Consider the following 27,211-nt stretch of genomic DNA (forward strand, 5'->3'; position numbering starts at 1 on the left):
CACAGGTCTGTGCCAGAAACATGTTTGACATCAGAGATGGTCCTGCCTCACACAATTTGAAAAAGGTATTCTTTCAGAGCTTTATAATCCTAGATTAAATAAAGCCCAATCAGGGCCACTGCTTCAGCCTAGTAAACTCCTGGTTTTCCCTCCAACATTTTCCAAACTATAAGTCCTTCCCCAGTCCCTATAGGCAGAAATATTAACATCCTCCTCGGTACTGAAGTTTTAGCTCATAGCTCCATGGAATTGTGATAGGTCATGTTTTTGTTCATATGTTTCACCATATCAACCCCAGAATCTAGTCCACTGCTTAAATAGAATTACATGAATAAATGAATGCTCAAACTAATTGAAAATAAGTTGTTTTAAAAAAATCTCGTCTTACATGCTTTTCACTTTAAGTTACCAAAATATAATTTCTTTGACCACCTAGGGAATACAACAATCACAAAAGATATATAGATTTAATAAAGAATTTTAAAATTGAGAATTTAAGTCTATATATGGTTACTTAAACTTTTATTCTTACCTTAAGAAGCAGAAAGATTATATGATTCAGTATAAGTAGATTGACATTTGCAATATGCACCCAAGAAATCAGCCCTAATTTAAATGTTATTAGAATTGGTACTTACCCATGGCCAATGACTCCCTCTGAGTGAGTCACCAGTAAGGCCCCAATAGTCATATTCAGAACATTCTCTAGTACTCCAGTCTGTTGAGCAGTGATAACCTGGTGAGCCAGATCCTGTAATCTGTTGCTTGATAGGGGTGGAATCAGTCCAGTGCTCCTTACTGTTGGTAGATCACCAATTTCAATGACCATCACTTTTGAGATAGCTTCCATGGTGGTTGTTGGTGGGACCCTATATGAGCTCATTTCCATCGTAAGAGGTCTACGTTGACCAACTCTATAATGACTGGCACAAGGCACAGTTGGGCAATTGCGCTTTCTTTTTGCTCTACGGTCAGCAATGGCCTTTAAAGTTGCTTCATTGCCAGGCATGTTGTAAATAATTCTAATTTGGTGTTGGCTAACCTGAAAGAAGCCAGTTAGTCTTTCAAGGATCATGATTTCCCAGCCTTTATCTAGAACTGAAAACATCACAGTGAAGGCCAAATGAATTGAAACACCTGAGTGTATTTCAATGGCCTCCTCTCCTTGTAGAACAACATACAAGAGGTTATCCATGATGCTGAAATAGTTGGAACCAATAGGCTCATCCAGCAATGAAGAACTTGACTGAACCAGAGTAGGTGGAATGAAACTTTCCCCTAAGAAAACATGTGGACTCTGGAGTTCATGGTAGAATACTGCCAACAGAAGCTTGGAGGTAATTTTATTCCCCAATAGAAAAAAACGCAAAACTTGAGGTGTCTGATCAGCAAAACAGATCTTGGTGGTTTCCCTGGTGGGTAAAATGGAATAGAAAGTAGATACAGACTCTGAAGTAGAGCAGGGAGTATTGGCATTTGCACTACTGAAGGTGTCAACAAAACCACTAGTCACAGATACAACAGGATATAACTTCCTCATTGCCCAAGTGGCATTAGCATGGCCCAGAATTAAGATCACTTGGTCAGTCTGTTTGCAGATGTAGCCTTGTATCAGGGATCGGTAAGTGCATTTCTGTTCTTGTCTAAATGTACCTATAAAATAAGAATAAACAGGTGACATATGAACCACAATCTGCCAAAGATAACTTGCAATCCATCACTTTCATCATCATCTGTGACCTCATGAAATATTTATTGAACACTTAGGTGGGCTAGATGCTGAGAATGCAAAGAAATCTTGGGTAAAATATGAAAGATACATACATTAAATAACAACTATTTAATATAATTTAAAAGTATATGTTGTATAATATACGTAATTTAAAGTTAATAATGGTTGCAATCACTTAAGTGTAAAAACAGAGAATAAATAAAATAAGAAAAAAAGGAATAATCACTAAGGTCTCCATAATGGAAAAAAATAGGATAGAATGGGGGAATATCTGAGTCAATGGGTAAAGAAGTAAATTAAGGAAGCTGGAACAGAAAACGTATAGAAGTATATTAAAAATGAAGAAGTATATCCTGACCAGATTGTGAAAGAGTTTGGATGTCTGGCTAAATAATTTTCTCATACTTTATTTTTCTCTAAATGAAGAGTAAAAAAATACAAGAAGAAGTAAATAAGTAATAATTTGGGGAGAGTTGGGGATAATCAGGGCTAATGAAATCATTTTAAAAAACATCATTATCCATTAATGCCACCATTCCTAATCCTCCTGTCTATGAACCTACAGTAGTTCTTGTTCTGATTCCACAGAGATATTTTCTTCCAATAAGAATTTCTTTGATATAAAATTGATATTCACAAAATTGTCTTGTACTTTTTTCTAGATATTTAAACTTATGTTATCACAAGTTCATCAAAATTGCCTAAGGACTGGAAGCACACAAAAAACCCTCAAATTATTACTACTATAGGATTTACTAAATTTGAACATGATCTCTCCTCCTACATCCTTTGTTCCACATATGATTAGAAATCTGTGCCAAAGTTGACTCTAGATCAATAAATTTAATTACCAAAACATGGCTTTAAGAGCAGGGCACATGGTGTGCTCGTGCCTCACAATAATAGCAAAAATAGTCAAAATTACAAGGAAAATTATAAGATATTTTAAACTAAATGATAATAAAGGTTTAGCATATCAAAATTTGTGGGATGCAATGAGAACAGTACTTTGAAGAAAATTTATAATGTTAAATGCTTGTTATATAAAAAAATTGTCTAAAAACAGTGTCTTATATCACTACCCTAAAATTTTTTTAAAGAGCAAAGCAAACCCACAGTGAGTAATAGTAAAGTAAGTAATAACTTTAACAGTGGAAATCAATGAAATAGAAAACAAACAAACAAACAAAACAAAAAACCAACAAAGGAGAATGTGAGCAAGCTAAAATTCGCTTCTTGGAAAATCTCCCCAAGTTGAATAACCCCTCACTAGGACTGCTCAAGATAAAAAGAAAAAGCACAAATTGCCATTTCCAGAATGAAAAGATTAATAGTACAGAGTTTATGGACAAAAGCTAAGAGATTATTACAAATGTTATGCCAACAAATTCAGCAACTTGGACGAAATAGACAAATTTCTTGAAAACTGACAGAAGATAAAACATAAAATTGAATCGTTCTATGTTTCTTAAAGAAATCGAATTCACTAAATTGAATGCTAAATTATTAATTTAAACAGGGATTTAATGATCAAATATTTAAAAATGGTCACTTTTACACAGTGTGTTTTGTCCCTAAGGTCCTATAACATGGAAATGCTGATGTTACACCCAGCCCTGTCTTCTAAAGCATGGAATCAGTACGAAGGGAATTAACAGCATGACCTTCATAGCACAATAGCTGTTGTGCTTTGAGACCCTAACGGGCCAGCCTCTACCACCCGTAGCACACCCTTTTCAACTGAGATAGTTCCCCTTTTCTAAACTCTACAGATCGCGCTCCCTTGCACACTTTTTTTTTTCCCCAGCCATGTTGACACCATTGATCAATCATATACATTCCGCCTGGTTTTATAAACTTCTGACTGGTTCTTCCTGCTTTCATCCAAAAGATGTGCCTTTTAAAGGGACCTTTACAGATTGCTAAATTCTTGGAACCATCCCTAAATAAAATAATTATTTTCTTAGTTAATATGATTCTCAGTTTTTCTCTGATACTAACTCTATGTACTTTAATAAATTACATAAACTTAGTGGGCATCAGTGTCCTTACGGGGTTATTTCTCAGAGTCAGGGAATACATCTCATATTTAAATTACTATAGGGCTTAACACACTACCACAAACACAATAGATGCTCCTTAATATGTATTAATTGATATGTAACGTCCTTTTCCAAACTCCTATTCTTCGGATAATTTTTTATCTATTCTTGCCAGGTGATATTTGCAAATAAGTAATTATAATGAAGCACAGCACACTTCAGCTGCATAAAGAAGGGAATAAAAAAGGGGGGGCTGATGTATGTCGAATAAAGGCACGTGGCAGTGGATTTACTATCACAAGAAAAGGGCTCTTGAGCAAGTGAGCTAGAAAGATATGAATCAAAGAGTAGGACACTTGAGCTTGTGATTTTGAAAGTTAATGGTGATGACAATGTCAATGCTACCTATGACTGTGTCAAGGAGTGGTAAGGTAGAAAGAAAAAAAAAATAATTAAAAAATATAACACCAACTAACATTCTTTCTCTGTGTCAGGTATTTTCCTAGAGTGGCTTTGAAGAGGAGTTAAAGAGTAAGAGTCTGAACATGCAAATAGACAATGGCTAGGACCGTACATAAAAATAAAACTCTGACCCACAGTCTGCAGTGGACAGTCCAAGAAGCCAGCCCATCATCAGTAGCAACCCGACCAGGATCACCAAACAATAACCCCAGAAATAATCAGCATAAAATAGCCAGTACTTAATTAATAACTGCCAGCTTCACTAATTTTTCCCTCCCTCCCTCCCCCCCCTCCCTCCCTCCCTCCCTCCCTCCCTCCTTCCCTTCCTTCCTTCCCTATTATCTTTTACCTAAAAGTTCTTAATGGCAAGCTCAATTATCCTTAGTTCATAGATAGAGAAAAATTGACTCACAGAAATTTTGACTCACTTAGTAATCGTACGAGGAAGAGATGGAAAAGAAAAGCATACTTCTAAACTTCTATTTATTCCTCTGGCAAAATGAAATGTAATCTGAATGACTTTATTTGGGGTTATATTTAGATGTGGGGTCAGCTGTAGTGATTAATATTGTGAGAGGGGTACTGTGATAATCAGTTCTCGCTCCACAACTCATTGAAAGGAACTCACAGACCAATTTTAGTTATTAGGCTAATCCCATTTTTGGCGAGATTCCGTTGGCTTTTTTTTATATGACCATTTGGCCTTTTTAATATTTTAGCATACTATCCCAGAAGAATGAACATACAGCCACAAAGTTAACAAAGCCAATAGCCTATGGATTATCAGCAAGCAACATTAATTATTTAGTTTTATAGACAAATTCAGAGTCCTGGTGTTCACATATAAGAGATTTTACTTTTGTTTCCACAGAATTTACCAATGACTGAGACGAGGTTGTTTATCAGCATCTTACCATCCACTTTCCTATTTCATCTTCAGAGTCTAATCAAACCTAGTATGTTAATTTTGATGTGAAGCAAAAATAAAACCCACCATGTAAGCAATGCTTTGGGGTTCCAGAGTTGCTAATTGGCTGTATTATTAATTGTGGGAGAGAATACATGTCAACTACTTAAGAGAGGGCTGTGCATGCAGCCAGACAGGTGTCGCGGGTCACTGTCCCAGCCACAGGGGGCGGAGGCCACAGGGACAGTCTGCTTTCCCTTCTAAATGGAGCTCTGTCTTCTCTTCCTGTGGATTTCTTTCCTCCTTGCTTCTCTCAGTTGGGGAAGGTTTTGTTTTGAGTAATGATTATCTTTCTCACTTGTTTCTGCTTTTCCTTTTCCCATTTCTCCAAATGGCCTTATCTGCCAGTCACAATTTTTGTGGTCTGCAATTCTGATCACTTTTAAATGAAACCCATGCTGACTTTGGTAATCATAATGTCATTTACAATTTACCACTAAACACGTTTATTCAGTTAGTAGCACACTGGAGAAAGAGAACTCCATATGAACTCACCGTGAAAAGCCTAATCTGATTATTTCCTCATGAAAATCCAGGCAGGGGTGCTTGTAAGAGGGGCTGAGAGAAGAAGGGGGGAAAGAAAGCAAAGTCTGGCCGCAGCTGACTTTCATAATCGATGTGAATAGATAAGTGACACAGCCTGTCGGGGGCAGCCGCCCAGTCACCCCAGGGCATTCCTCCCAAAAAGGCAAGAGTGGACAGGACTTAATAAATGCTGAGTGACCGGTGAGTATTGGCTCGGCCTATGCTACCGCATTCAAGATGGGCAAGAACAGTGATAAAGTCCAGAAGCTCTTCCTAAGTGGGGGAAATTAGATTAAGCAGGTTGTATTTGTGAGTCCATGTGTGCACATGAACACTTGCTTTGTGTGTACTTTAACATCCTAAAACAGCCTAGACATACAATATACCACGCCCGCCTTTTCCTAGATTGGAAGCCACAGACCCGAACACCAAGAAAGAAGGCGAGCTAGGTGCGTCTGATGGGGGAGGAGAGAGGAGACGGGGCCCATGCATGTGAGTGTGGACGCCTGTGTTCTCAGGTTGCTTGCAGGGTTCTAACACATATTAACTTTGTGTCAATATTTGTCCTTCCTGTCGTGAAATGAGGATTTTCCACCTCATTTCACGTTTGAAAAGAAAATATGCCAAAGGGGCTGTCTTTGCTAGGAAAAAAAAATTAAAAGAAAAGAAAAATAGAAACAACTTCTATCCTTTATTTAGAAAAATGGATCACAAGGAAAGAAAAAAAGTATTTTTAAAATTAATGTTTTGACTCAAAGGCACATAGAATCCTTCCATCTTCCCCTGTTCAACAGGAGGGAAAAATTTATATGTTTAAAATTGAATGAAACACATCAACATTAATGATTTTTTTCCTTGAGGTTAACACCATCATTTCCCACAATAATTTTGTTAGCCAGTTTGTGATGATTTCACAATTCATGGTACAGTAAAGTATAGGAGATTTTGACAAAAACAAAATATATAATCATTCTCTTATTTTCAAGAAATGAAAAGAAATCTTTTACAATTATTTTCTATCAAACAACATTTATCTCTCATTATTTCTAATTATCAAATATAAATGGCCACAGGTCAAATAAAGTGAAGGAAGGTTGAATTTATCCCCATTCATATATGTTGTCATAGACCCTCAGGGTATGAGGAGTGAAACTCCAAAAGCTTGAAGCTATGTTCCTAAATACACAATACACAAAGGGAGTAACTGAAGTCTTGGGATAAATATTAAAGAAAATATATTTTGGTCATATTCTTTTTTTTTAAATTCTCACACAAGGATATTTTTTGCATTGCTTTTAAGAGAAGAGAGAGTGGAGGGAGGGAGGGAGGGAGGGAGGGAGGGAGGGAGGGAGGGAGGGAGGGAGGGAGGGAGGGAGGGAGACATCGATGTACCAGAGACACATCGATTAGTTGCCTCCAGGGATTAAACCTGCAACCGAGTATGTGCCCTTGACCAGAATCTAACCCAGACCCTTTAGTCCAAGGGCTGTCATTCTAACCACTGAGCAAAATAAGCTAGGGTGGTCTACTTTTTTAGAATGAGGAATTCTAGCTAAAATTAATTTTTTAAACTTCAAAAATAAGAGCCATGTGTTATGTAAGGTGAAGGTAAATTGAAAGTGATGTTCTGAAGCATGATAGGTTCAATATATATGACAGAAAATACCACCATGTTGAGTTGGAGTCTAGAATTATGGGTCTTTAAAGTCTATTTAATGGCCATAGTATGGTAGTTCTATTCATTTTAAGAGAAATGAGGTACATATATTTGAACATATACCTGTATACACATATAGCAGTATTGTAAGAAAATATAATTTAACAAACTTAAAGTTCACTCAGCTGAAAAACAACAACATAGGTTCAAAGAGTAGGTCCTGGAGCTGCAGAGTGAGGGCATTTCCAGGTGGGGTTTCATAATTTGCTAGACAGTGGCCTGGGGAGAAGGGTCTCCTCTGGCATCATTCTTACTCAGGAATACAGCACTCAGAAAGCTGGCGACTGGGGTGGTGAAGTAACTCCCAACTCTTGGGAGTCAAGAAAAGGTAGAAAAGAGGTCATCAAGTGTGAAGACAGCTCTCAAGGACCGAGGATAGTGCACGGGACCAGACACACACACATCTGCAGGCGTAAAGGGCAATGGACTTCGGGAGCAACAGATTAGGGAATGTGTCCCAACCTTCTGAACAACCTCACCAATGTTCTTGTACTTGGGCCTATTTTCCAAGATACATAATATCTTGGAAAGGTAATAATGAAATTAATTTGGAATACATTTCCAAAATAATCTGAGAAAGACGAAAAATCACGTAAAACCACCCACTCCATGAAACAAGGATGTCTGTAAGGCCTTAAGTTCTCTGGGTGTTTTAAAATACATTTTCCCTTTATCAGGAGATGAAAAGAAGTGATAAAATACAGTGAAGATTGGTGTGTGGGGGAGGGTAGGACCAGATATGTATCAAATAAACCCTTCTTCTGAATCAATCATTTTTTTTCTTTTTCCTTTTTTTAATTTAAAAAACTTATTTTTATTGATGAAAGTTCATTCATCAATAAAAGTTTGTTTATCTATGAAAGTTCCAGAGACTACTTTATATTTTTTTTACTACGTCGATATTTCATCATCTATATTTTTCTTGAAATAAGTGGCTTATAAAGTGTTTTGATATTTTTGTTATTTTGTTGTATTATGTGACCTGCAAACATCAGTGGGCATGGTCTCAATTATGATTTCTATTCTCTGAACACTGCCTTGAAAACAGCCAAAGCAAATGCAAGCCCAGGAAGTATAGCTTAGGGGGTGAGAGATCAAGTTTTCCAGTCAGAAAAACTTGCATTTCTTCCTGGCTCTGCCACTTTCTAGCTGTAAAACCATAGGCAAATTATTTATCCTGTTTTTGACTCAGTTCACCCATTTATAAAAAAGATTGAGAACAATGCCCAGTTCATAGGCCAAAGAACAGCATTAAATGAGATGATGTATATGCAGAGCTGGGAACAAACACACGCTAATAAATATAAGCTGTAACATTCGCCGTAATTTAAGAAAGAGTATTTTTAAGAATATTCACACTCTCATTTTGCCGTTTTTGGCACCAGCCCCATCTCAAACTAACAATACTTGCCATGGAGTCAGAAACGGCACCTGTAAGTATTGCAAGCAGACATACGAACAATGTTGAAAGAAACAGGCTACAGGGGAAGGAATTCTAACATGTGCACATAAGACCTCTGTTTTTTTGGAAATACGGGCAAGAAATACATACATACATACATACATACATACATACATACATAGGTACATGCACATGTATTCCCATGTATCTATAAGCAGTATATTTAATTTTTTCCACTAATCAAAAAACCAAATAAATAGATAACTGCAAAATTCAAGATGGTTTCCCTTATCATCTAATTTTCATTTTTACCTTTATTGCTTTTGTAATACTCTCCACCCCTACCCTACTCTTTCTCTCCACTCTCCTCTTTCCTTTCCGCTGGCAAACCTTGCCTGCCAGATTTAAAGAAAGTGATGTTCATGGCTTCGATTAAAGGCAGGGGAGCCAGCAGCATTCCTTACAAATACAATTCGGTGCACTCTTTCCCCAGGATGATAAACTGATCCTCTCTCCAGCCCTCGGTTTGACGCTGCAGCAGTAATTCTGCAGGTTGCCAAAACTAAAATGAATGTGACTGTGCCCTGCCCAGCTCTGAGCTGTGGCTGTAATGAGATCTGAATGGGAAGCCCCGGACACAATAAATCTGCGCCATATGTGACCATTTCCTGTGTCAGTTCCTTTCTCATAACCAGTGGAGACTTTTTTTTTCCCTCTCATGACCCCACACCATGACTCTGAAATCTTTCATGGCTGCTTATGGGCCTCGGGCTTTTTACAGCAGTTGTATAAATAAATGAATTTGACAGCAAACATCATAACAGTTAGCAGTAATGTGTGTTTGCCACAAGTGCCTATACGACTCACTGGAGAAATGGCAGAGGAAACAGCTTGTTTTGTTACCTAAACAAAAGTAGTTTCATTTGACAAGTGGTGAAAGAATTAGTCAAATAAACTTGAAATCCACTAGGACTATTTTTGCCAAGTCTCCCTGCCAGTGAAATGTTCCCAGCTCCTCAATGCCCATAACTCACAAAAGATAAATTTCCCCTTTTAATTCTGTGATAAAGATCTAGGCTGGGAATATAAAACCTTTGACTGATTTTTTAATATTCTTCTTTTCAAGGCAACACTGTCCCGTATAGGAACTCAGATCCAGCAAAGCATTTCCAAGGGAGCTCGTGGCAGACAAGCCAAGAAGGGTAGTTCAGGTGGGAACTACCCAACTCACTGATTACCTGTTGAAAGCTTATGAGTGCTTCCTTTTCTTTCACATTTTCTTTAATTCAAGAAAGAAAAATCTCTACACCAGTTACTGAAAGATAGGGAGTTAACATTTTCCCTATATTTCCACAGGCCCAGGTAAAATTAAATTAAATTGCCTATATTCAGTGAATTTGTGGTGAATTTCACATAAGCCCAAAAAGAGCACAAGTTGTCCTTAATTATATAGTTCAGTTGTTTTTTAAGTTCTTACATTTTTCTGTTCCTCTACTGTCATCTCACTGCCAATCCCATTGTCCTAGACGTGAACGATGTTATGCACAGTGGCTGTTCTTATGGACTGGTTATTTACATAGACTCTGGTGCAAAGAGCCCAGGTTCACATCCTGGCTCTGCTAGTTACTCTGTGACCTTAGGCAAGTAACTTAACTGTACTGTGCCTCAGTTTCCTCCTTTGCAAAGTGGAAAGAAAATGGTATTGTATCAAGCTCATAAGGTGGTTGTGACAATGAAATGTATTTTGAAAGGCTCGGAACAGTGCCTGGGATATAATCAGTGTTATTATTATTATACCAAACAAAGAAACTTGGATAATAATAGTCCCTTTAGAAACAACGGAGCTCTTCTCTATGATAGCTTGATATTGGCAGCTAATCTGGGAAATGATGTTAAAAACTTTTGAGGGAAAACTATAATAGCACCTTCATTTAAGCCAATTACAATTGATTTCAAGGCACTACCTTAAATAAAAATATCATCTATACCTTGAAAATACTTTTTTAGATGTAATATTTTTAAAGTGGCCTTCTTTGTCATGGCTGAGTACTCACTGCCTCTAGAATCTTCTCATGTTCAACAGAAATATCACTGATTCAGAAGAATGAAAGTTGAGAGCTATCACCAACTAATGGCTCTTAGTCCAGGTATATGTTCTGTTCTCCGTTTTTATCTTTTTCAATTTAATTACAGGCACACCTCGTTTTATTGAGCTCCACTCTATCACACTTCATAAATGTTGCATTTTTTTTACAAATTGAAGGCAAGACCCTCCACCAGCCAAAAGATTACGACTTGTTTTATTGCGATGGTCTGGAATGAACCTGCAATATCTCTGAGGTATGCCTGTATTAAAATGGTTGACTAAAGTGCTTTGTTTCTGTGATAATATGTAAGAAAGTACCTTAAAACTTTTGAAGGTATGAATTATAATTAATATGAACAGATGTTACAATTGATAAACCTATTACCTACATAATAGATTCCTAGTGTCTCTCTTTTAACTAATTGATAAGTTCACTTAAACATACGTTTCTCTACATTTAGTCAAACTATTCCTATGGAGAAAATCAGAAATATTAATGAGTTGCTCTATGTAAAAATAAGTGGACTATTTAAGTTTTGCTCTTAGAGTGATACCAATAAAACTTGAAAAAGGTGTGTCAACTGAAGGTAAGGAACCATTTGACTTTATAAAACAATGATCGACCAGGAAGGGGCAAAATGGGGTTGGTTGTAATTAGAGGGAGGGGTGGAATTTGCTAGAAAACCAAAAATATGAAATGACATCATCCTATGGTAGAACAGGTGTAAGTGAGACTCCATTTAGAATAAAATGAACTGAAAACCCCATCTTGTCATTGCTCCCAACTGCACAGCTACATCTAGGAAACTTCTCAGATTGGTTTGTGAAAAAATGATTTTGTCCCGCAGGCAATTTCACTGTTGAGAAATGTCATCTGACAATATGCTCTCCTTGCTACTTCCAAATTCTTTCCCAAGATCTGTTTAAGATTCATATCCCGACTCAGGATTCCCAAAGGTAGAGATTGCAAAGAGATAAATAACTCCAGCTATTCACACCAGACATGGTAACCAAGACCAATACACAGAGCTGAGCAATGTCTTCTTTGATGGACCAGCCACTTCTACTGCCTCTTAAATAGCAAATGAATACTGACTGCCACCTTGTAAAGTCTGTTTTCCTGAGTTAAAGAGAAAACTGAGGGGGTGGAAAAGCCCTAAAAGATCAGTAAGCTTAATCAAGCATTGCAGCTGTAAAAATAACTGCTCAGGGATCTCTTTATTATTTTTAGGGAATGTGTGTGAACACATATAAGGCTATAGAAGGCTAGGCTTACCTGAGGAAGTGACAGGCTTGTACTTCCCCATCTTCTCATGGTTGAGTAGAATTATTAGTTAGTAACTAATCATTGAGCAGAGGTAGCAACTGTCCTTTTAGGGCCATACAACTCAATGGAAAGAGCTGGGAAACTATGAGCCATAGGCCAAAACCAGCTATTGTTGTAAATAAAGTTTTATTGAAACATAGCCCGTATTCATTTGTTTACATATTGTGAACTATTGTAAATTCTGGTTTGGCACTGCAATAGCAGAGTAGACTAATTGTGGAAGAAACGCTATTGCCTGCCGGGTTGAAAATATTTACTATCTGGCCTTGTATGTAAAATGTCAAATCTAAAAGTGTTAAGTTTGTCTCTGAGACAGTGACCAGCAATATGCAAGGTAGAGGCTGATCCCTACCCATAAGAAATAAACCTCAGCAGTTTTTTGCTGTTGAGATCCACAGGTTGTGTGTTACGGCATTCTAACCTAGCCCACCCTGAAGGATACAGCATCTTTGCCAATCTCAGATGTAGCCTTTTCTCTGAACATATATAATATATCCTGTTTCAGGGAAAGGAACAAAGACCTTCCAGGACTCTTTTTTGGTCTCAGGAGACAGAATGAGAACAGGAAATAATTGAGTTCTCGGTCAACATTTAGACTGGAACTTTCACTCCCTAACATAAATATTTCTTACATAATTTATCCCAATATTTGCTTCATCTAACACCTGAGAACCAATCTTCTCTGTTAAAGCTTTTGAAAAACAAATCCCATGAACCTCTGCAAATCTGCCTTTCTTGCTACTGTGATGTAAAGATGAAATTTCCTCAGTATACCGAGCACAGAAGGTTGTTGAAGTGATTAGGAGAAAACATTTCCATCTGCCCGGAATTGGCATTCTGAAGTCTTTCTGAGTGAGTTTTTGCATTTGGGTTTTGGCAGTTTTAATATGGGTAAAAAATGCATACAGCTGGCTCTACTTGCTTATTTTGCTATGCCCACATCTTCTCCTTTGGAGGAAAAATAAACAGGTCCACTTTCTGGCTGAAAATAACATGGTCACCCTTACAGAAGGGCACAGTGAGTGGACAGCCTGTCCCTGCTGCTCTCTGGAAATAGAAAGTGATGGAGATCGTAATGAGAGCACCGGGTTCCTGGTGTCAGCTATGGAAGGAAGAGCCAATGGGAATCTTGCCAAGACAAGTGCTGTGATCTGATGGATAGAGACATTAGTTTGATGATGTCAATTCTAATTTATTTTCTTCCTATTTCTGGTGACCTTTGATAACAGAAGACTATCATGCACCTCAGTTTCTTTATCACACATACAAAGCAATATACATGCATATTTATCTACAGGGATATTGCATAAAAGTTCATTGCACTAATGTCTAGGAAACAAGGCAGAAGAAAATGGGTTGAAAGACGAGACAGCCACCCAAACAATTTGCTCACCGAAGGTAATAAATATGAGTCAGGAGGGTGAGTTGATGGGAATCATGATCAGGTTAACCAGATACTATTCAGTTATTTGAACAAATAATTTGTTAGGATTCTTAAAAATAAGATCCTGGGCCAGGGGCTCCCAGGTAAGCTATATCCAAGGCATTTTTAAGTTCAATGGCTCCACTTGAAAACAGGTGCAACACAATTCAGTAAGGTGAAGGGAATTTTGGAATTCAATTTTGAGCAAGAAAACATAGCTAAGTTACTGAGATGCACGACTGGCACCAGACATTCAGACAGAATGGCTTATTTATAGCACAGACTTTATACAAATTGGGAGACAAAGTAGTGGCTGAAGCTGTAAGAACAAGTACTGTTCTTATATCTACAGATGCCAACAAATACTATATAAAGGCTCAATATGAAAAAGAATAATTGATAAAGCAAAATTTTAGCTACTCAACCATATATACAATTTAAAAATTATAAGCATTTGTGTACTATGGTTTGCATATAAAGCTGATCTCTTCTAGTTGGATGAAATCTGGTGTAGAATCAGGAAATCAATAGTCATCTTAGGCAGTAGCTGATCATCTCAGATTTTGTCAGTCCTCAAGCAGGGTGGGTGATGGGGAGAGAAAACAGAAAAAGAACCTCCTTTCTAATTCCTTCATTGTATAGTTCTGACATTTTAAGCTTTGATTTAACACTATTTATTGAGCATTTATCATTATCCTGACAATGACCTAGACTCTGGGAAGATGATAGTGAAAAATAAAGGAGAGGCACAGTGTTTGCCTTCAGGAAATTAGTGTTATGTCTCTAGTAACAAATTTGCCTTCCCTTTTAGAGACAGTGAGCTCATGAACTATTTGAGTACAGATACTGGCCTTACCCATCTTGGCCTGTCTCTCTCCTCTCCCATACACTAGCACCAAGGTCTGATACACTCTGTCAGAGGGAAGAAACATCAACATTTCCTGAATGTGTACTATGTGCCAGGTACTGTGAGAGTCATTAGACATGTCTTATTTTATTTAATCATCATGACAAACTGAGAGGTAAGTTTTTATTGTTTCCTTTTCCCAAATACGGAAACTGGTATTGCACCTCGACTTAAAGGACTCCAAAATGGAAAACCAGACTTCAGAAGCAGCCTAGATCCCTGAGTCACCACCAGGAGCACAGCTGCCAAAGGAGCAACTTAGTCTTCTTTAGGCTCTGATGAAGGTGAAAGAAAAAATTTCATTTTCTTAAGCAATTGACACTTGGGGGGTTATCTGTTAACTGGTGTAAATTACTATGCCTCACACAATATTCATATTTTACATAAGTAAATGAAATAAATTTAAAAAATGAATAAGTAAAGAGATGCAAAGAACAAACAAGACTAAAGAGCCAGTTGGTTTAGAAGCAAGATTGAGAGGAAAAGCCAAATGCCCAGACTTTATGACCTAGACTTCATCCACCACTTTAGGAGGCTCTACTTAATGAAGTTATTGTTGCTCTTATTATGCTCTTGAGAACTGGCTACAGATGAGTTCTGCCCACCTAGTGATCTTCACTTTGTGGCCAGCTCAAAACTAATTTGAGAGCCCTAAAGACAGCTAAGGATTCAGAGTTTCACTAAGTCTGGAATATAAGAGCTCAAGCAGAATGCTGCATACTAAGAAAGGAAGTCAAAAGCTACAAACAGTTGGTTGAAAATTTGAAAAAAAGTTTGGCAAAAGGGAAAGAACATATTTCTAATTCTTAAGGGACAGCTCATTTGCTTTCCATTGGGCCTGCCCTGTGTCAAAGGCCATTTCCATCCATCATGATACACTAAGTTAGTTAGATGAATATTAAGTTTAGAGAAATTCACTCACTGGGTCAAAAGCAAAATTAGACCATGTCCATTATTGAGAAGTTTATCATTTCACCAACTACAAAATTGTTTTTGTTTGGATTCAAGGCTGATTTCCCCTGAAATACAAGATTTTCCAAATAAAACTACCCACTGCTCTTTCAAGAATGGTTTTCCAGGTTACTAGGAACTGTCTTCTGGGAAAATATTATACCCCATAATGTATTTTACCAATTTTTGTGTGCCATTCAAATTGTTCGGGGGTACGAGTGGGAGAATTCCTTCCTGTCCTCTGAGACACTCATTTTATGCCCTAAAGCTTCAACCTCATTATTCTTATCTTAGGGCATAAGTACAATGTTATTATTGGTCATAGAATTAACCAGATTTTCCTCTCTTTTTCTTTTTCTCTTCAGCATTTGACTCCTTGACCTTCCTCAACAGAAAAGTCTATGGACTGATTACCCTAAGTATAGAAGTATTTCCTTTTATTTATTTTGAATTTTCCCACTGTTAATTTCATTGAGAACATACTTGTTCTCATATTATGAAATGGGATAAAGAAGAAAATAGAAGAAAAAATTTTGCTACTCCTATGAAATGGGAAATTTTTTACTCTTGTCTTCCAATGCTTCTAAGACTGTTCACTTTTACTGTTTCACCATCTAATGCATAGATCTTCCTCTGCATTTTCTCAACCTGTAGGTGCATGGTTCACCCAATAACCCAAGATCCTTTGTAAATTGCTCCCACATATTCTGTGTAAACTTCACATCACTCTTTCCCAAAGCAACTTCTTTGTTCTAACTGACTCAAAATAGGGAAAAAAAAGGTTTCACGTCAAGGGCTGGTGCTCATCTGTGGCAGTGGTGCCCAAGTATTGTCTTAGGAAGGATTACAAGGCCATCTACAGACTCAGCTGGAAAAGTATGGTGATAGATCAGCAATCTACTAAGGTGAGACATGGTCTATACAGTAGAGCTTCAACAAAACTTGCTGTCAGGACAAACACCACTACATCTGCTATGCAAATACCTTGCTCAATAGCGCTTATGTGAGCTTTCCATCTCCTCATAACCAGAATGCCATCCATATTCCATTTTCCAGAATTCTATTCAAATTCTATTCCACCAATCCACACCTAATACTCTTCAAGGTTCTAAGAAGATTTTTAGAACACTCTTTCTGTGTTGATCATTGGCTGGCAAATGCATTCCATAATTTACTCTAAAGTTGAAAATTATAATCACTGGCTGACAAGAATCATTATATAATTTACTCTAAAGTTGTCCCAGATGGATGGCAGCATTGGCTGACAACACCTGAATCTTAGCTAGCATGAATGGAGAAAGGCACTAGAGAGTCCAGGTGAAAAGCCTTTAGAACCATTGATTAGGCTCCTCTTGTAAAGATGGATGATTTCTCTTCAACTTTATATGTTAAGAGAGTTGGACTTGGTGACCTTTAGAACCACACCAAAAGCTGGGGTTTTTGCAAAGAACCAGGAAGCTTTACCTCTGACTTCATCTTCTGCTACTTCTCCTCTGGGTCACTGTGCTTGGGTCACTCACCCCATTTGGGGCCTTACCCAAGGCAGAACTCACTACTCAACTCCAAGATATTCAAGTGGCTCATTTACATACTTTTTCCACTCTCATGTTTCCTCCTCATTGAGGCTCAACTTGATCAGCCTATCCACACATGTGCTCTAGATTTAAAAATTTTGTCCATAGCACTTATCTCTTTCTAACCTAGTAGATAATCAACCTATTTTAATGTCCCTCTCCTCTAGAAAGTAAGCTCCAAGAGGCCAAGGATCTTTGTCTGATTTTTACACTTACATCAGCAGTTAGAAAAGTACCAGAAACACAGTAGACACTCAGTAAATATGTATTAAATCAAATAAAAACACATCCATTTATTTCAATGAATAACTCTAATGTGTTTTTTTTTATTCAGACTGAATGTTCATGTTCTACTCATTTGTAACTAAATTTCTTTTACGCATGGAATGTATAAATTTGAAATCTACAAGAAAATTTTTCTGAAATTTTTTTCCAAGAAGGACTGGGTACCAAGGTTACCTAATATGTCTCTCAGAGGTCAGGTATAAACTTATATTTTCTCGAATACTCCATTCTCCCTTGTTTTTCAGAAAAGCTGATGTTCTTGGCCTCCTGAAGTCCTAATACCACAAGTGAGAATGTAAAATATCTCATTGCAAAAAGCGAATGAGACAAAGGAAGGTGGGGTAACAGGAGCAGGGGAAAGATAAAAAATAGATGGTAGTATTTCTAGTACTTCTCCCTCCACAGAGAGGAATGAATTAAACACAAGGCAAGAAGGTCACTAATGTAGGTGTACGAATTTCATCAGATTGCCTGAAATGCAAAAGATTTCAACAAGAACTGGAAGAAAAGAGGGGAAAAAGAGAACTTTATATTTATATCACATCTTTTAATATCCAAATCATTTTAAATCCTGCTATTGTATGTTAATAATAGATCCTTTTATGTGACAGATATATTGTATTCATCATACATAGATGTCAACCACAACATGAAGGATACTGCTTTATATTTTAAAGATGATGAAACTGATGCTCAGGGAGGTTAAATAACCATAGATGCCCATCCGTTCAGTGGCAGACTCACATCTGCAGCCGTATTTTACCCACCATTCCATGTCCTTTGCCACGATCTCACCTGCCATTATTTGCCTTTCACAGTAACTAGAAAGGCAGGTATGAGAGGTTGTATTTACATTTGTCTGAGAAAATTGAGCTTCAGATGGTTCAGTACTTGCTCAAAGACAGAGTGAATTGATCAAAAATAGTATTCTCCTGATATCTTAGTCCAGCGCTCGTGCGATAACATGATGTTCTTTGTGTTGGCTATAAAACTATTGTTTCTCAAATAGTAAATGGGCTTATGAATGAATACATCAGTCAAAGCTTAACTCATTAATCTCCAAAATGACCCTGAAATTATTTTCATCTTTTTAAATCATGTGGATTAACACTCAAAACATTTCTAATTATAACATGGAGGGTAACTAAACTATCAAGCTGAATTCTACAAATGGCATTGCCTTGAGGTCCATCCACTTGAATTACCCAAAAAAGTATCACTCATTAGCTAGACTTAAGCAAGGGCTGGTGCTAGGCAATGTGACCTTTTTATGTCACATGTCACCCAGATTACATTTTCTCTGTGATATACAAGTCATTGGACTGCCAGGGTTTGACACCATCGATTTATTTGATGAAGTGTGCACAAAAAGATTGAATTGTTAATTTCTAAGTACAATCTTATATCATTTTATGATAGTGTTTCTACCTTCACTGAGCAAATCAATACACCAGTGTTTCAATTATAAGTGTGGTTCATTAAACACAGTCTTCACACGGGGAAAAAGAAGACCTGTGTTCTACTATCACTTTTGCTAAAACTTGATGTTCTTAAATAAGTTGGCTTAGCTCTCAGAACTTTAAACTCACTTTCTTAAAACTGAGATTAGGCTAAATAATTTGTCATTGAGATCCCTTTCAACATTCACTGCACAAAAGATTTTATCACTTTAGAGTTCACCATGCTAGTATCCACTCCATTGGCCGTTCTCTGGCCTTTTTTAATCCCCAGAACCCCTCCATCTCTGTAATCTTAAAATGAAAACTCATCTTTCCAACCAAACTTCCTGGGTTTTTTTGTGTTTTTTTTTTTTTTTTAATAATCTCTTTGTATTTATATTCCTGCTGTACCTATTTCTTCACCTCACTGAAACGCTAGCCCTGGTTCTTCAGCACTCGCCTGACTTCCCTTCCATACCCCATGGCCACTTCCTGCTTTGTCTTTCCTTGACCCGCTCGTCAGCATCCTCAGTCTGCTCAGTTTCTCATTCCCTCATTTCCTCCTCTGTCCGCTTATAAAATCCCTGTCCTTGACAAAGCTATCACCTTCCATCACTTTTACTCCTGAGAAATTAAAAGATTATATAGAAAATAACGTCATTAAAAAGAATAAATCACACATAAAAGAACTGTGTCATTTGGTGCTAGTACAAATACGTCTTTCTCCAACCTTGATTGAGCCTTAAACAACAATCAACCCATCCTCCACTCACCTCTAGCTGAAGTTCTCCTCTGTTCAAGGCTTTCGCTCTTCCTGCGCTTCTATCTCCATGCCCAAGTCACTGACATTACACATAGAATTGGGGACAAAAGGCATTAACTCTCCCACTTTTACCCCTAACATTTTCAAATATTTGCTCTTCCTTATATCCCCCTCACCAGATTCAAAGAAATGGATGTCTTTCCTCTTTCCCAAGCTAACGTCTACTCTGGTGACTTCACCCTTGTCTCCTTTCTTTGAATGTCACAAATTAACTTAATCAATTATTGCCCTTTTCTTAGATCTTCAAACTTCTTTCCATCAGTTGGAAGTATGTGTAAGTTTCCCATATGATAAATAAATACTGCCCTTCCTTCCTTCCTTCCTTCCTTCCTTCCTTCCTTCCTTCCTTCCTTCCTTCCTTCCTTCCTTCCTTTCTTTCTTTCTTTCTTTTCTTTCTTTCTCTTTCTTTTTCTTCCCTCCCTCTCTTCCTCCCCCCCTTCCTTCCTCCCTCTCTTCCTTCCTTCCTTCCTTCCTTCCTTCCTTCCTTCCTTCCTTCCTTCCTTCCTTCCTTCCTTCCTTCCTTCCTTCCCTGCTTTCCTTCCTTCCTTCTTTCTTTCCATCTACTCTCAAATTCATGACAAGATGTTTTCTCTTTCTTTCATTTTCTGTTTTTTTATTATTTCTCACCATTTAGACAGATCTTATCCACGGAAATCTACAGTTTGCCCTAATCACTCTATAAATACTATTCTCAGTGGTGTTTTTAGAAGCCTAAGCTTCAGTTCCAGTTCTAAGACCTAGTTCTTTTGACTTTTCTGATTTGATTGCATTTAACTTCTTTGTAGCATTGGTTGTTGATGTTCTTGGAATGCTCTTTTGCCTTGATTCCTAGGGCATCATTATCATCAGTTGTTTTGTTGTTATTGTTATTTGGGGGACCCCCTTCACCCAGCCCTTTAAGGAAAGGTGTTGATCAGGGTTCAGTTCTTTGACTTCTTCTCATAACACATGTGCCCCCTGGAAAAGCATGCACATGAGAGATGTGCTAACTGGCCCCAAACTCATCATCTCTCCTGAATGACAGAACTGAAGTATCAGCTACCCTCTCCTCCTTTCAAGGCATTTCTCACACTTCTCAAACATGCCCACTTTCCTGCAGCCCCTCCACAACTCAATAGGAACTACATGCTATTACCTACTACTTAATAATCAGTAGATTTGAGACCCAGAAAGTCAATAGTTTACTTATCTCTTATCATATATGCAAGTTTACGGGGAGAAGTTCTACAGAACAACTTCTAACATTTAAGAGCCAACAGTATGCCTGAGACAAGGATTGCAGCAAGTCTAATCATCACAACAAGCCTAAAATGCCTCTGCTATTTTTAATCTCCATCTAAAGACTAAAGAGAAGTTCAGAGATTTACCAAACAAATAAGTGACGGAGACTGGAACCCTCCCCCGCGCCCGGCCAGCCCAGCTAGTTGCAGGGTTATTCAGTGTGTGATGTTGCCTCCAGGACACACATAGGCAGCTTTATCTAAGACACTGGATGACAGTGTAGCCCTAACCTCCTTTGCTCATTGGAAGCAATAACAGCAATAGAAATAATGCCAGACTACAGTATGTGCATTGAGTATACTTACAATGTGACAAATATTATTTTAAATGCTGTTTAAACATTAACTCATTTAATAACCCTATGACATAGGTACTACTGTTATCCCCATTTTACAGATGAGGAAAATGAGACACAGGGCTTAAGCATCTTTTTCATTTTCAAATGGCTCCAGGAAAATGAACTCTAAGTAGTCCGTTCCAAAGTCCATGTCCTTGACCTCGCTACTATACTCTCTTATTTAAGCACTTTGTTCTGCTTCTTAAAGTAGCAGCAGGTGCTGGTTCCTACATCCCTTCCCGCGAGCACCACCACCGCACCACCTGGCTTTGTCCCAATAACTGACACTCCTGCTGTTACGATGCTGATTCTTTTCCTTTGCTACTCCTCCCTGTTTTTCCTTGTTAGTTTACAACAAGGGATTCAAATATTTTCTTTCTCAGTTCCCCCCAAATCCTACCACATGCTGTTTCATCTGGATAACCTCATTTACTGATATTTTTCAAAAGCCACACATTCCCACTATGATCACAAGAAACAACCACTTGGTAGCACTACCATTCTCTCCACATAGCCTTCTAAGTTTAGGGTGACCATAGAATTCATTGCTTAAACCAAGACACTTCTGAGAGGGGTGTATTATAAGAATGCTGGGATAGCAAGCACGAACTTGCGTTGTCCTAGGCAAACCAGGAAGTGTAGTCACATCACTTGTGACCCATGGAAGACCACGCAGCTGCACAGCCACACTGCTGATGGAGAGATTTCCCAGCTAAGAGTTTCTCCCCGACAGTGACATCACGGCTTCTCCCAACAGCACTGACTACAGCAGAGCTGGAATTCTGCTGCGACCTTCCAATAACAACAGGCACAAAGAAAATGACCTGGCCAAAACTTTAAAACAGAAAATGAGTAAAAGGATAAGATTTTAGCTTCTAAGTCCATTATAACCAATGGCAAGTAGACAGAACTGAATAAAAATGGACTTAAAAGTATTTGGTAATATTTCTTTAAATCAGCAGGGTTTAAAGAACAGAGACCTTACTTCTTAAAGTCTCTCCAATAAAATCCTCAGTTTAATCTCATTGAAAACACTCATTTCTTGTTAAATAAACATTATCTAATGAACAAAGGATTTTTACAAAATCCTTTCATATCTTGTTATTCTCAAGTATAAATTAAAGCTTTTAACTTGTCTTTATAATGCAACCTCAGTATCAACCCTCTAACCTTTCTCCATAGCATTTAATACTGTTATTTCTGAAACATAAAGAAAGACCAACCTGCCAAAAAACGAAGACTATAAAATGAAATTCTGAAGCTCATAACATGAAATTGGTAGTGATCAAGAAATAACTTTCCTCTGCAACTTATTTTTAAGGTTAATTTCTATAGTTCTTTAATTGAAATAATATTGCATTTACCTGAGTCTCAGAAACTGATACTTGAGAACATTTTTTTCCCCAAAGGTTGTGAAACTAGTAACTAATGACTACTTAATATCTATCATTGGTTTAAAATAATAACAATATGGGTATATGTGAATATCTCTGGAAAGTATATTAGTTATACATTTCTAGGTTTTGTAAAGGCTATAACATGTATAAAGTACTATTACATAATAGTAAATTCTAGAATGGAAATCTTAACCCCTTCTCTTCCTTGCCCTACTTTCTTATATCTATCATACAACTAGATGTGAGGAGCAGAAAAAAAATAATAGCACAAGACCAAAGTAAAATTTTAAAGTAGGAAAAGTTTTGCCATAATGGCCTTTTGGGTTCTTGGAAAAACCACCTCTCCCACTTTGGAGCTCTCAAAACTCTTCTCTCTGTTCCTACAGAAGAAAGAATGTGCTATTCTTATTTGAATTTCAGTGGAAGCTTGTTCTAATAGGCTAGCACTGCTGGTTTGCATTTACAAGTTTGAACTTTTAAATTCTCTAGTGGATTTAAAGCCTGCCTTCATAGAAAGGAATTGTAAGCACCAGGTTTCAAGCAGTACTGTGATTGTTAGAAAGAGGTCTCCCCTGGTCTACAAACCCTTAGCTCTCTGAAGGCTGGTCTACAGGCAGTTCTGCTTTCAGGATTAGGCAGTGATGGCCAGCCGCTAAGTTAGACAAGAATGGTGGCTGACAAATGCATTACTCATCCCCAGAAAAGGGGAAAATGGGGCTGAAGACTAGAAGTCTAATTCTCAGGAGCAGCACAGCAAGATTCATGAAAGCCCTAATGAGTACCACACAGCTAAGCAAAGACCTGCCCAAATGTCCAGGAAGGGTCTTTCTTCAGTCCAAAACCAAGGGCTGAGATACCTGACCCTGTCCCCCTGGGAGCTCTTCCCTGGACAACTCACTATGCATATAATCATCTGCTGGTCCAAATACCCTACTATTTACTATTTAATTGTAAAGAGTTTATTTTCAAGATCCAGAATTCAGAAAGAGTGAGACAAATTAACAGGACCTATTTGCTCCAAAATCTTCCAAGTTTAAAGATCAAATATCCAAAGAGAAGGTAAGCAAACTTGAAGATCAGAGCAAGAAAACCCCAGCTGGTGGGACATGAGCTCCAGAAACAGTGTGCCATGGACAGTGTAAAGGCCAGGAAAAACTGATCCTTGAAAACTAACAGAAAAGAGAGGAAAGCAGCGCTCAGTCTCATAGGTTAAAAACCGATACTAGTAATAGTCCTCTAATGAGCTGTTTTGCATGTGTGCCTAACCAACCATGCTGTGAAATAAGCATAATGCATATCATGAAATTTGTGTTAGACTAATACTGCTTTGTAATTTACTTGATTATAATAATAAATACTCTCCCTCTACACCTTGAGTCTGATTTGAGAATTCTCTTGTGAAAATTCTGTTAATATATATTCTACACCTACCATGTTCAAGGCACTGTGCTCAACTTATTTCCTTCACTTTCTAGAGTGGGGAATTTCTCATCCTTGTCATCATTGACAAGTTGAATTGGATAATTCTTTGTTGTAGGGGATGTCCTGTACATTGTAGGATGTTTAGCAGCAACACTGGCTTCTACCCACTCAATGCCAGCGAGTACACCCCCTAGCTCCCAGTTATAACAACCCAAAATGTCCCCAGATACTGTCAAATGTCCCGAGGGACAAAACCATCCCAGTCGAGAATCCAGTGCCTTAGAAGGATTCTCTACATACACTGTCCTTAGGTTACTTACAGCTCACATGGCACAGTTGCTTTCCTACCAATTAGAAGCCTCAGTTAGACTCTGCTTTTAAACAACAGCAAATATCTCATTGAGTAAGGATGCTTGAATTCCAACTCCTGCAAAAGAGTTTGTCTCTCACTTGGCACTCATAAAAAAACACAAACAAACAAACAACAACAACAAACACCTTTATTAAGAAGTAGTAAGTGTTAAAAAAAGTTGCTGTTGGCCCCCAAACAATGCCTAGACATTTAACATCAACCTAAGAGATAAGAAGGGGGGAAAAGATCACATTATATTAGCCAATTAAACTGTACCATTCTCAAAGATTCAAAGCAACATATTAGAAATAAAATGGTAAAAAGTAACTGTTACAGAGTTACCAGTTATCAATTATTTGGGAATAATTATCTCTGCCATCCCAGCACATAAGGCATTGAACAGTCTTATTTCAAGTATGGTGAGGCTTACTGCTTTTCTTCCAATAAAATATAGTACTTCTAGGAGTATAAAGTCTTTAGATTAGATGGGATTTTTATCTAGTGATTCTTTGCAGCCTCATAGTAGAGTATCAAATTCTTGAGAATTAGGTCAAGCATATCACAACATTCCTTATCATTTGGGATCTAACAGGTATCATCAGAATAAAATAAGATTTTAAAAATACCAAAGAACTTAGTTATGCTACATTGTCCATCTTCAGCCCCGGTTTCTCATCTACATCTCAAAAACAAAGTCAACACTATGAAACAATGGTCAAATGCTTTGTAAGGAAGATTTAAACTTCCCTCAAAAGCCCTAAACCAGGAGCATGATGTTAGACTAGGCAAACTAATGATCTGATCTAGTCTGGCAATCCCCATGGTTTCTAAGGGGCACTAACATCAATCATTCAATAAATATGCATTTTCCATCAGACTCCAGACTGGGTGAAAAAATCCCAGCAGTGAGAAAATTGCCCAAGTTTCCCTGGCATATCAATATGCATGTCCCTTAAAGCAAGGCTATTTCTAACATGACACATTTCTAATCTTTCTTTCAAATTCTGTTTACATGAATTAATGCCCAAATAAGCACCCAGAGGAGGAAATCTACATCACTGGACAATAAAGTGATGACTTCAAACAAGATCCCACAACTCTACTTTTTGAGTAATTATAGGAGAGTTTCTTTTTTGATAAAACTTTTATTTCTTTTTAAAAAATAATACTATAGCTGACTTTTCTAACCTTTCCACCACTCTGACAACTATAGCATGGCTGTCAAAACCCTGGTCTCCAGCTGTGATGTGCCTGAGACAATACCACCTGAGTGTAAGTCTTAATTGATTAAACAGCCATCTAAGTCATATATGCTGTAGCCTTTCAAATGGCTTCTCTCACCCCCACATGTTTTTGAGAATCATTCATTTTGCATAAATCAGTATCAATATGTATCAGTATGTTCCTTTTACTTCTGAGTAGTCTTCCACTGCACAGATATACCATAGCTTGTTTATCTACACCCCTGTTGAAAGGTATTGGGTTTTCAGCTTTTGACTATAACACAGAAATGCTCAGAACTGAAAACACTCAGAGCATTTTTCTAAAGGTTTTAGTATGAGCATAACTTCATTTCTCTAGGGTAAATAAGCAGGCGCAGGGTTGCCGAGGCATGTAAGTATACATATAACTTTATAAGAAATTGCTTTCCAAAGTACCTGTACACTCCTTCCATCAATGGATGAGAGTTCCAGTTGTTGTATATCCATCCTCACCAGCACTTAGTACTATGGGCTGACAGTTTTAAACTAAGATGCTAGAATGACTTTATTAAAAAATATCTTTATCAACTGTTATGGTTCATGCTTAGTATAAAGCAGCTAGCACTCCAATTGGGAAATAGCATTATTTTCCAATAAGGTCCTTTGTAGAAAGTACTTTGGTAGCAAATATTTGAAATCATAATAATATATTTTATTTGATAATATAAGATCCTCTAAAATGCATTATATATTTTGTCAGGGAAGCTGTAATGACCTTGAACTACTTGTTTAATTCTTTTTGTACCTATGATAACTGTAAAAATGTGCTCCATGCTTTTTGGGCTGCTACAAGGACCAGAATCACATTCATTAGTTTAAAAAATATTTGATGAGAGCTATTACACTAGGAATTATCATAAATAGGACACATATTACTTCTGTCCTTATGAGGTATATATACAATAATTGATTGTATACACACAGATATAGACAATGATAATCAATTGCATGAGTAATTATTCAACCTAAAGATGTGCATAGGATATACAGCTGAGATGTTTTAGTAGAAGTTGGCCTTAGATTAATCGACAAGTATTCATTCATAGACAGCATAAATAGAGAACACTAACTGCACTTTAATTCTGATTTCATAGCAAGTCACAAAATTACTAAGTGTATCTGAATAATTTGTACAAATTAGAAACTAAAATATAATAAAAATTGTGAATAAAATTCTCAAATTCCAAGATTTTGGAAAAAAGCAGATCTAGAATGCAAATAGAAAGAAAACTATGAATGGTACCTTATAACATCCAACCTCCTTGAATAAATGGAAAGAGCATTTGAATGCCATCCTAGCTAAAACTCACTCCTCCTCTCTGGCTGAGGAATGTCACCAGGCCCCATCTCCTCACCCCTTTCTTTCTTTGAATGCTCTCTATTGTCCAGATTCCCAGCTTTCCATCTCATTATTAAGGATCGTACCAGGGTTCTTATTCTCTAAGTCCTCTGGATTGCTATCTGTGAATCATATCTGCAGCTATCCAGTGGAAGACAG

At 37.4% G+C, this 27,211-nt stretch overlaps 1 protein-coding gene across 1 annotated transcript in view; it reads right to left on the reverse strand.

Annotated features, from left to right (window-relative positions):
* Nucleotides 1-27,211, reverse strand: part of PKHD1 (PKHD1 ciliary IPT domain containing fibrocystin/polyductin) — a 386,375-nt gene that overhangs the window by 40,774 nt on the left and 318,390 nt on the right. The window contains exon 61 of the mRNA XM_081141333.1: nucleotides 639-1,653. Coding sequence (XP_080997459.1) covers nucleotides 639-1,653 — 1,015 coding nt within the window. The remainder of the gene's footprint in view (nucleotides 1-638; nucleotides 1,654-27,211) is intronic.

This window comes from Miniopterus schreibersii (genome assembly GCF_964146895.1).
Source record: "Miniopterus schreibersii genome assembly, chromosome: 6".
NCBI lineage: Eukaryota > Metazoa > Chordata > Mammalia > Chiroptera > Miniopteridae > Miniopterus > Miniopterus schreibersii.